The 12322-nt window shown below is 36.4% G+C and overlaps 1 protein-coding gene across 1 annotated transcript; it reads right to left on the reverse strand.

Annotated features, from left to right (window-relative positions):
• Positions 1 to 699: 699 nt before the first annotated feature.
• LOC110772620 (zinc finger protein ZAT10) lies at positions 700 to 1820 on the reverse strand. Its single transcript, XM_021977074.2, has one exon. The coding sequence runs from the start codon at positions 1639 to 1641 to the stop codon at positions 916 to 918; it is 726 nt and encodes a 241-aa protein (XP_021832766.1). The 5' UTR covers positions 1642 to 1820; the 3' UTR covers positions 700 to 915.
• Positions 1821 to 12322: the final 10502 nt, after the last annotated feature.

The following is a 12322-nucleotide window of genomic DNA, read 5'->3' on the forward strand; positions in this document are numbered from 1 at the left end:
TAATTAAGCCACGCAAAAGCTAAATTGCATTAATATAATATATAGCATATCATATTGCAAAATGATGCTCTTCGACATGTGCATTAAAGGCATGAACCACATGGGAGGCTACCATGGGTTTCATCAGCCTATTATTAACATGTGGTTCCTGGTGGTGGCCTTGGCCTTGGCCTTATACTTTGTCTCTCTGTCTTCCTTCGTGCATGTCTGTTTTTATTTATGCACTTGGCTTTACACCTCTCTCTCTCTCTCTCTCTCTCTCTCTCTCTCCGCCATCCCCAGTACTAGTGCATGCATTTGCCTGTTGTGCCTGCGCTGTTCACGCTGCATTTCTAATAATATACCACACCCCACCCCCTTAATTAACATATTTAAAGAAGAAAATTAAATGCACAAAAACAAATTAACTAAACACCTTGACTTGAAAATCGAAAATAGCAATCAACAAACGTGGGTTAGGTCAGTTGATCAAGATAGTAAAAGTGTTGTACTACAGTCAAGTTTGAACCATGCTTCTCGTAAATTAGATTAATTTTTTAGTAGTTTAGAATATTATTTGTAAACAAAATCTAAATTTCACAATTACTACTAAAAATGAAAATTAAAGAAAAAGATCACAGCTCAGGATTAACCAAATTTATTGTTTTGGTATACTCGGAAGAAAGGATAAATTCATTATGATTATGTAACAAAACGATGAGTAAAAAATAATACCCAAATCGAATTGATGATAAGATATTAATTAAGTAACCAATTGGAGACTAAAACCATTGTTCACAAAACAATGAACGAATTGAATTCTCTGTACAGCATGCAACAACTCATCAAAAGAAAAATTAAGAAAAAAAAAAAGTAAAAACATGCAGCTAGGCTATGGCTATTGAGCTTTGTAATTCACGTAAATATTCTCCCAAATCAATCTCGACTCAACAGCCACCGCGGTTTCTTCCCCAGCATCGGACTCTGCACCTCCTGCTCGACAGATAGTTGACTTCTCTTGTCGCCGCCGAACCCCGGCCAGAACTCCGGCAACGCCGGAAGGTTCAGGTCGAAGCCGCGTTGACTCTGGTGACTCTGACTTTGACTGTGGCTGTGGCTGGAGGCCCCAGCGCCTCCGCCTTCTGACGTGGTGAGGGCGCTGGTGGCGCCGCTGCCGCCGTCGTAGTGGCAGCGCTTGTGGCCGCCCAGGGCCTGGCCGGTGGGGAAAGTCTTGTGACAAATAGAACACTCATGGGTCCTACCGCTTGTAGTGGCGGCGGGGTTTGAAGGGTTGTCGGTGGAGTTGACTGCGGCGGCTGCCGCAGAAGAGTCTGACTTTCGGTGGCTAGCCTTGTGGCCGCCGAGGGCTTGGTAAGAAGAGAAGGCCTTGTTGCAGACAGAGCACTTGTAAGAGAGCTTCAGAGCCGGCGGCTGAGGCGGCAGCTCAGCAGCTGCGTCGGCGGTGGTGCCGCGGGCGAGCATGATGAGGCAGAGAGCGAGGTACTCTTCCTCCGTTGGTGGGTCGTCAACACGTGGCCGCTTAGAGCGCTTCCTCTTGGCCCATGGCTCCTGGGACTGGTTGAGGTGGCGATCCTCCACTTCGTCAAAAGATGAGAAGGGAGGGGAAGGGGTGCTGGGGGATTTCAAAGCCTCCAAGGCCATGTTTGGCGTGCCTGAAATAATACGATGGCCGAGAGAGAAAGATGTAGACTGGTTTGAGTGGGCAAGAAAAAGGTGTGTGCTTAAGAGAGAGAGCTCAATTTGGTGAAATATTGGGTGGTGTTTTTTTTTGGGTTTTTTTTTGTTTTGGGATATTGGTGGAGAGTGAAGAAGAGAGCTGTGGTATTTATATATGGGTTTTGGGAAGAGTTGGTGAGGCAGAGTGAAGTCGGTCAACTAAGAAAAAAAAGAAAAAGGAGGTGGAGTTGGAGTGGGAGTGGAGAGAGGGAGAGAGGGAGGTGAAGAGGCGGTGACTCAGAGCTTTTGGTTGGACTTTTTCAAGTCAAACAATTGTATGCTTGCTTTGATTTGCTTCGTTTGCATCCACAAAACGAAGCAAATCACTTTTACTTGGGTCTTAGGGCGTGAGCAACACGGTTCAATATTTTTTTTTTTAAATAAAGTTTTTTGGTAATTTTTTAATTAGTTTTTGTTTTGGTAATCAGTTGGTAATTTTGGTAATTACAAACCAATTAGACTCACAACTTTGCCTAGAAAAGATGGATAAAATAATGGGAAAGGGAAGTGTCCCTAAAATTAGCATTATGTCATTGTGTTTAACAAGAAAGGAACTAATTATTATTTTTGATTAAATGATTTTTAGCACACTAAAAACAATTTATTGAATTTCTACATCACGGGTACTTATCAAAAACAAAAATAAAAGAAAAGGTTTCACTTTTAGAGTGTAGTGACATAGACACATTATGACCTCATTGTGGGTATACTGTAGACACCAAATCAAATTCCAATTGATCATGTTGATATAATTTACAAGAGGGGAATGAAAATTCTTTTAGAAGATTAGTATATAAAATTTGTTTTAGCTAAAATTGGTATATAATCTTATGCAATTAGATGTAGAATTGAAATACTTCGGCCATCAAGATTTAAAAATAAAAAAAAACACTTTAAGTGGCTTAGTCTTGACTATATAAGTAGATTTAACCATTCAAAGTTGATTATTTTTTCTTGCAAAATGCTATTAACTTAATCAATTGGCATGCCCTTCTTATTAATAGGAGTTTTACTTGGAATAGAGTCGCCTAAGAGCGAGTGAGCAATGTGAAAATCGTGGAGGATACGTATAAATGACTCATCAGATTTGAATTACTAAATTTAAAAGATCTTCTATGATCAAATAAATCATATTTGAATTAAATGGTTCATCATTCTTATCAGATCTCCTTTTTATGTTTTAGTGATTATGTAATTTTATTTTATTTTTTATAATCAAAAGTGATTATATATTGTTTTGAATCAAAAAAGAAAGTAACGGCTAGTTTACACTAATTAAATGTAATGAAAAAATTAAAAAGTAAAAAGTAATGTTGTCCATGTACGAGAGAGGTTGTAAAGTTATTATGATGAGTCATATTGACCTATGAAATGAACTGAACTTTACCACTGCAAGTTAAAAATTCAATTTATTGAAATAAAATTGAAATGATCCTCACCATTACGGATGCTCTTAGGCTTCAACAACTATAACAATAGTAATGTTGTAGATACCAAAATAAATCTTACGAATTTGAACTTGAATTGATATTCTAGTGTTTTATTTTCTCATGTTTAGGTAACACTATAAATTTTGCTTATTCTAATAAGGTATTATCCTATCATTTACATATTATATTTGGTTAAATTCAAGAAGTTATGATTCCGATACTATGCTTAAGGAAAGCAAAAAGTGTTTTTCTTTCCTTGGTAAGTAAAAAGAAGCAGAAAGTCAAAAAAAGAAAAAAAAAAACCGCCCCTTTAATGGTTTTACTCAACGGAAACCTACCCCACACACAATCTTATTACGTCTTAGCTTACGTGCGCGGTGACGTGAGAAATCGAGGATGAATGCTAGCTTCTAAAATTTCCCATAAAGAAAGAACTAAAACTTTGAATTTTCATATGTTGTGGAAAACAATTTGGGGTTGATATCATGAGTGTGACCACAACAATTTCTCTAGTAATTATAATGTAGTACAATAGTATAATTTGCTCACGTACCTTATTTTCCCACCCACCATATAAATTTGGCTAAACACAATCTTAGCGTTCTCTCAGACTCAAAAAGAAGGCATTTGATAAAACAATCACATAACTGAAGCAAAAAATTGCAGTTGAAGCAATGGCCAATGAAAAGGTGCTTGATAAATTAGGCAATTTGCTACAAAAAAAGGGGAGGCAAAGAAAGAGAGTGTTGCTATTATCTTCCATTATATGATGGAAAAATAAGAAGCTATTATCTTCAATGTGCAAATAAAGAGAGTGTTGCTGTCTTTTTTAACAATAAAAAAAAATTATATGGTTGGTGAAAAGATAAGGTGGGTGGGGAAATAAGACAAAGGTGGAAATAACTGCACTCTTATTGATACTATTCTCTAAAAGGGAAAAAAAAAATTAACATTATCGTTTTCACCCATATTATAACATATATACAATATATAATTGTACTCTAGTATCATTATATAATTCCTCCGATTTCTCCGGCTCGTAATAATTTGATTGGTTCATGCTCTTCACACGTATATATAATATAAGCATGTGGGTCCGTTTCGTTACCTTTTTGAACTTTCCATATGCAGGCTTTGAGCTTGTGACTTGGGACTTCTCTTGAGTGCTGGCATTTAGGGTCGTTGCTTGGTTTGTAGTTTATGGTATTTTGGTTGGTCTTCTGGAAAGACAGCTAAATCTTGCGAGGAACATGCATTATTAGCCACGTGTGCTTTAATCATTCCCATGATTATCCTCGTTGTTTTCTAGAAAAAACCAAGCCCCTTCGGTACAACCCAAGCTTACCAAATTACCCTTCCTATTTTTCAACTTTCACGACCGAAGACTGAGAGAATTAATCTTTTTAGAAGACTAGACAAGACAGACATTGAATCTCGACTCCACGCTTTTACTATTTCATGTTACTTGTTAGGGCTGCTTCAACCCACTTTCCTTTATCATTTCCTCGTTTCTTTTTCAACTATTCATGATATGTTAATTCATCACTTTTCTCTTTAATGTTTTTTTATCATTTTGTTAACGGATTTTGAGCGACTCAAATTTTGAGTTGTTTAAAATGTTAACCTATTTCAGAATCTCTACATTTACGTTTATCTATCCGTGAGAATTATTCGTGACAATTCTTATATTTCCTGATAATGTTTTGCCCTGTGGAAAAAAATTTAAAAAAACATCACTAGACTTTTAAGTCGGGTTCTGTTGAATCAATTTGGAATTCGAATAATATCCAACAAGAAAAAAAAAAAAAAAGTGACTGTTCCTCTTATTTCCAAGCCTATGCTGCAAGGGTATTTGTGTAAAATCAATGGTCAGTGAGCTTAGCACAGTAAGGAGGTAGAGTGGACTATGCAGATTGGCTTCGACGACGCGCAACTAACCGTCAAGCATACGACACGCAACGCGCTTATCTCTTTAATCATGGCCACGTGGCAGCCTGTGTAGTCTTAAGTTCCACAGTTTTAGATAACCGACAACCACATCAAGCCGTCCATCTTTGGGAGCATCTGAGAAAGTGCCAGGTGGGAGCTGCTGATGCCTCATTGTGCCACGTGTTGCGACTTTTCGTAGTTGAGCATCCACTCTTACCAAAGACCCCAGTGGTTCACACTAACTCATGTTTTGTAACCCATCACCCGTCATTCTTTCGTATATTTTGATACGTATTTACAAAAAAGACTAGTTCTCAATGAAAAAGACTACCTTCTTCTAGAATTCGACTCTCGTTCTTTTCATTAATTTAGACTAGTTTTATCAATTCAATCAATTCAAAATGAACTCAATTGAAAATTCGACTCTCGTTCTTTTCATTAGTTTAGACTAGTTTTATCAATTCAATCAAATTCAAAATGAACACAACTACTATCGAAAGAAGATTTTTCTAAACAATTCAAAACACTAAATCAGTCCGAACCGTACCCACTTTACGTTAGTATAGGATATGCAATGGAGTTCTAAATCTTCTTAATAGAACTTGAACCATAAAGGCACTAAAGAGAGAGAGAGAGAGAGCTAAACTAGTGGTACAGTACTTAAGCCAAAGAAATTGAGAAATACGTTAGTTTGTGGTCCAAGTCTTTAGTGAGAGAGTGGCTTCAAACTTTGGCACACTCGATAACAACAAAGCACTACCGTACAAGTTTGGACTAGCACAAGATAAGATATTATTCTAGTAGTGAAAGAAGGTACAAGCAAGGCAGGCTGCTGAAGTCATGCCTTTCATAATCACTTCCATGAGGGTTTTGGCTACCTAATTAAGTTTCATTTTACTCGTAATAATTTCTAATTTTTTTTTAGTATAATCGGTAATCTAAACTACAGGGAATAAGGGTTTTTCACACACACACACACAACCAAAATGCCATGAGGGTTCGAATCTGAGACCTCTTATTTACAAGTCAAGGTCATTTTCTACTAAACTAGACCCTGTTGATGTAACAATTTTATTTTAAGTTGTACCATTGTTTTATATATTTTATTTTAGCCACACTAAGGTCGGTCCAAGTAGAACAAAGGTCGGTCCTCATTATAGAGTTCGACTGTATATGTTTTGATAGTTTGACTAATATTCCCTAATAGAACTCTAAAATATGTTTAGATAGAACTGTATAACAATTATGGAAGAAAATAAATATAATAAAATAATAGTAAAGTTGACACATCGGGTGGAGTATAAAGTTTGACAAAATGTCAAATTGTCACATAAGTCATCAAATTCGAATTAAAAATACGGCATTTGACATCTCTATTGGAGATGCTCTAAAACACAAGTTAATGCTCTAAAACTAATAATCTTATTTGGTTGATTCAATGAGTATGATGAACGAACCATGAGATGTGGTGTGGTGGTAGCTCACCTCATTCCTTAACCATGTGGTTGGGGGTTCGATCCCCGTCCATGAGAATGGAGCGCATTTCGTGGCCAGCTGTTTACCTCCTTTAGAGAGCTCCCGCGGCGAAAGGGATTAGTCACTACTGTCGGCGATGGACACCCTTGGATCTCATCCAAAATGAGTATGATGAACGCAAATATGTGCAACCATACTTTTTGACCTCTAAAATCAATGGGTTTGTCGTGACGAGTGCATGGTCTTTTCGGTGTACTTTTATTTAATTTTTTATGATTTTTTTAAAAATAAACAACAACAAAAATAAGAAACAAAGACAAACTGGCGCTTTGATAGGACATCATGCGTCAGTAATACAATCTGCTGCCCTCCCAGTGGATGCCACGTGTCAATCATTCAATTTAATATGAATTTTCAAGCATTTAACTTCTAAATTTCATCGTAAATACATTAAAAGTATGAAAAATACACTGAAATTTCCTATGAACTTCCTGTGATATTCTCTTCGCCTTAAAGCTTCGAAAATTTTATTTTAACCTATAAAAATTCAAAGTGGCAAATAAAACTAAAATTACTTAATAAACAAAATAAAACACAAGTTAATGTTGTATAACATAACAATCTTGTTTGGTTGATTTAATGATTATGATGAACTCAAATATGTGAAACCATGCTTTTAGACCTCTAAATCGATGGGTTTGTCATGAGTGTGTGTATTTTTCTAATTTGTATTTAATTTTTTATGAATTTTTAAAAGATAAACAAGAACAAAAATAAGAAAAAAAGACAAGTGGTGCTTTCGTAGGCACGCGTCAGTGATACAGTATGCGGCCTTCTCAGACGATGCAAGTGTCAATCATTCAATTTAATATGAATTTTCTAGCATTTAACTTCTAAAATTCGTAGTAAATACATTAAAAGTCTGAAAAATATATTGAAAATTCCTACGAACTCCTTGTGATATTCTCTTCACCCTAAAGCTTTGAAAATCTTATTTTTACTTATAAAAATTCAAAGTGGCAAATAAAACTCAAATTAGTTTGTAAACAAACTCAAAAACAAGTTAATGTTCTATAACATAACAATCTTGTTTGATTGATTCACTAACTCATATATGTGGAACCATACTTTTAGACCTCTAAAATCGAGGGGTTTGTCGTGAGGAGTGCGTAACCTTTTTCGGTGTTTTTTTTGGATTTAATTTATACAAATATGATGAACTCAAATATGTGGAACCATGCTGTTATACAATTTATTACTATTTGTTTATGTTTTTAACTTCTAAAATGTCAAACTGTTTTTGAGAGATTAGCGTCACCATTAGACTATCTGTGATCCAGTATTGTTTGTATGTCATGGCACTGTGTGGCAAGGGCTCATGAAAAACAATTTGCTAAGATGTCAAGTTGTTATCATTCTCCTCCATTGCTCTTGATTCCTACTGGCAAAAATAATATATGGAAAGTGTACAACGTCATGGATGATAAACTACTGCAGGTGGTGGTCGCCAAAAGGAGTTTTCCTTGTAGTGATGGATTTGCAAGTAAGAGTCCCAAATAAGAGATTTTGTGGGTCTTCAAAAGGTTGGTTAATTGTTGTGGAGAGGAATTCTGCAATAATCCTAATAAATTCATTCTTTAGGGTCATAGTGGGGAGAAAGAAAGAAAACTCCATCATTCGTCTTTCCTCAATTAAATGTTCCATATCGCGAGGCATGGGCTGAAGATTGTAACAATTTTGTTTCCAAGGCTGCGATTTCAGCAGACCCAATATTAAATTCAAACAAATGCATTGTTACAGTCATATATGAGGAGATATGTCAATTGACTTTTGTTAGACTTGGTAAAGACACAACATGAAATCATTTGGATCAAAGATGTGAGTTGATTGAAGAAGTTGTTTCCATTAAGAATAAATTTTATGCGGTCGTTCATTGGACCAAACTTATCTTTTGATATTGCTACTCAGTTATACTCAGATGTAAAGATTATTGCACAAGAGATTAAACAACTAAAGTTATATATAAAGAAGGCATATAGCGTGAATTTAAACAACAGAGAATTTATAATGGTCATAAGGTATTTTGATATTGATCATGAAGCTTGCAAACGTATGAAATCAACTTCAAGATTTTCAAATTGGATTTTGAAAATTGCAAATGGCTTTAAAAAAAGACATTGAGTGATACTGCTATGCTTTTGGGTGATAACTCTTCAATATCTGTGTTGGCTTTAAAAGTTTCCAAATGTTAGCCAAATACTTCAACCATGACCAGAACCAGAAGTTCTGAAGTTGTAGTTAATTGACTTATATTTGCTAATTCAAGTTGTAACTTAAACAATCAATCTTAAATGAGCAAATTTGTACTTCAAGTTCTAACACATGGTTTCCTTAATTTTCTTTCTTTCTTGAGCATATCTTTCATCATAGATTTAACGAAAATTCTGTGGCGCATTGGCTGTACCGGTACAACCGCTTATCCAAGGGCTGAGTTTGCATGTTAAAAATGGATGGATGAGATTCAATGACTTAGTAACCTGTTGAGCCCTTTGTTATTCAACACATGAGTCGCATGTGACTCTGAGAAAGGCAGGTTTGGAGGATGAAGACGACACGCACTCTCCTCTCTGGTTGCCCAAATCGAAAATCCTAAGCGCCTCCAGGAACTCTTCTCTCTGCTTGCCCAAATCCAATCCTTAGCGCCTCTAGGAACTCTTATCTCTGCTTGCCCACTCTCTCTGCTTGCCGACGAACTCTTCTCTCTGCTTCGCCAGGAACTCTTCTCTCTCACTTGCCCAAATCCATCCTAAGCGCGTCCAACTCTTGTTTGTGCTTGGCCAAAATGCATCTACAAGAAGCTAATGCTCACCGAATTGAGGTCATCCATGAGAAAACCCAAGCCGATGTTGGCGACTCTGCTTAAGCGAGTTCCTCAACTCTTCTCTCTACTTGCCCAAAACTCATCTGCAGATACCGAATTGATGGTGGGTCCAACCTCCATGATGTAATGGTCACCAAATTGGAGGTATTTAATTTAGTTTGTTTTGTTGGAATTGTCTGATATAGAACTTCAATGTCGCACATTGAAGTGTGTCACCGGCCTGATATGAGATCGCCCATTTCTTTATGTGTTTAGGAGCTTTGAAGCCCATTCCAGCGGGTACTACATTCAATCGATATACGAGGTGGGCGGGCGAAGAGTTTGACCGTTGACGACATCAGCGGAATGGATTTGTAATCAGTTTGAAGTTGAACCAGATGAGTTTAAGGAAGAAGACGATGTCGACTGTAATGCGTAGGTGAAATTGTTTCACCTGTTGACCTTAGCAGCAGGTTTCTCATGTTTTTTAAAAAAGGCACGTGCTTGGCATGTAATCGGCTCTACCGATACAGCCGATGCACCACAAAAATTCCACCTGTAGCCAGACAATATTTAATCATTGCATGCTACTGCTACAGAAGGGTCATCTCCTGCAAATAAGTATTACAATCCTTCATTAAGTAGCTCTCAAAAGAATTCACTCAGGTCATGATTGTTCTCACTTCTCAAAAAGCATTCGGGTACCTTTTGAATCTCTTTAACTTGACACTAGAATTTAAACATTAATTCTTGGAACAATAACACCAAGAACCAAGTTTTTGTTTTAAATTTTGAACATAAGGGGACAACAATTATCTGTCATTGACCGTCGTTTTCAAGAAAAAATGAAATACTCATCTTGGGCTGCATAGTTGTGTTATTGGGCTGGTTTTTGTTATGGGTTCGCTTTCCTGGGCTGCTATTTGTTTGCCTAATCCACATGGCATAGAAATAATTATTCTTTCCTTTTTGGTGAAACGGTATAGAAATTCATCCAAAACTCATGATGGAGTGATTGTCAATCATGCAAAAAATCTTGGAATATGGAATTTGGAGCCCAAGATTTCCATGTTATAAAAGGCCAACCAATCAACTCAATAGCAAACACATGAAAAAGTCACAACATTACTCTAAAACTCTACTGCAATATATGGTTTTGCACGTTCTCAAGTGTATACAAGATCTTCTTAGGGAGGCTGCACCCAAATAATTAAGCTTTCTCTTGACCGGACCTAGACGGGCTCAAATGGGTTGGGCTGCTAGCCGATTTAGGGTTTCTAATCCATTTGAACTCATCTTGAAGATCACGTTCTACTTACATTTAGTATATGCATTATTAGTATTAGTTCAACAATTAATTGCTAAATTTGTGTATATGTTGCTAGATTGGTCTATATATTGTTGAATTCTTAAATGTCTTGATGGGTGTTTGTTGAGTTTGTGTATGTTTGAGCGTTTGCTGAATTCATGTATGTTCCGAAAAATCAGAAAAGGAATGATCAAGCATACGCAAATTCAGCAAAGATTAAGCATACACAAATTTAAGAAACACTCAGCAAGATATTTAAGAATTCAACAGCATATAGACCAATCCAGCAACATATACACAAATTTAGCAATTAATTGTTGAACTAATACTAATAACTCATATACTAAACTTAAGTAGAAAGTGATCTTCAAGATCGAAAATCAACCACTTCATGGACAACAGGAACTCTGAAGTCATTTTAATTGTTGCATGGTATGAACTCTGAAATCGCTTCGTGGATGGCCGGAACTCTGAAGCTGGAACTCTGAAGTCACCCAATCGCCGCCATCACCGCTCATTTCAGCTTATTCCAGCCTCCACATTTCTACAACTATAAGAAACCAAACAAACAGGTAGATGTGTTCATAATAAGAAATTAAAGTTATAATTTCCAAATTAAACTTAGAATTGGAAATTAATGGATTATACCTTTTTGTTCTTGGGGAGCTGGTTTCTCATAGTCGCTGAAGGTGTGGAAGTGAGCCTTATAGACACCACAAACTTTGTCATTGTTCATTGGATGTTTATGGTTTGAGTGATCCTCAAATGCCGCAATGGTATGAAATTTACGCTCATAGTTGTTGCATGGTTTGATTTGGTTGTCCATAGCTATTTTCCTCTCTTGTTTAGTGTTCCCTATGGTGCTCTAGCGGTAGAGTCTATTACGGGTCCTGCAAATCTTTCATTTTCCATGCCTCTATGTTCGTTTGCATTTAAGATGTCAAGTTGTCGTCTTTCTCCTCCACTGCTCTTAAATTAATTCCTACGGGCAAAAATAATATATGGAAAGTATACAATGTCGTGGATGATAAGCTACTGGAATTGTAAGTAAGAGTGCCAAATAAGAGATTTTGTGAGTCTTCAAAAGGTTGGTTAATAGTGGTAGAGAAGAATTTTAGAATAACCCTAATAAATTCATTCTTTAGGGTTATAGGGGGGAGAAAGAAAGAAAACTCAATCATTCATCTTCCTCAATTAAATCTTCCATGGTGTATGCACACAGAGGCATAGGCTGAAAACTGTAACAATTCTGTTTTCAAAGCTGCAATTTCAACAGTCATATACCAGGATAGATGTTCAGGGTTTAGGGTCAAGGATAAATGTCAAGCGGCTTTTATTAGACTTGGTAAAGACACAACGTGGACTTTTGTTGATGAATGGTATAAGTTGATTTGAAGAAGTTGTTTCCATTGAGAATAAATTTTATGCGGTCGATCATTGGATCAAACTTTTATCTTTTGATATAACTACTCAGTCATACTCAGATTATCTCACAAGAGATGAAACTACATTTGTATGATAAGAAGACATATATAGTCAATTTAAACGAAGGGGAAATTATAATGCTCCTAAGGTATTTTGATTTTGACTATGAAGCCTGCA

Source organism: Prunus avium, chromosome 8 (genome assembly GCF_965620075.1).
Source record: "Prunus avium chromosome 8, drPruAviu1.hap1.1, whole genome shotgun sequence".
Classification (NCBI taxonomy): domain Eukaryota; kingdom Viridiplantae; phylum Streptophyta; class Magnoliopsida; order Rosales; family Rosaceae; genus Prunus; species Prunus avium.

What these genes read in the sequence shown, in the direction of transcription:
- LOC110772620 (XM_021977074.2), bottom strand. Translation starts at nt 1,641, where the DNA reads ATGGCCTTGGAGGCTTTGAAATCCCCCAGCACCCCTTCCCCTCCCTTC.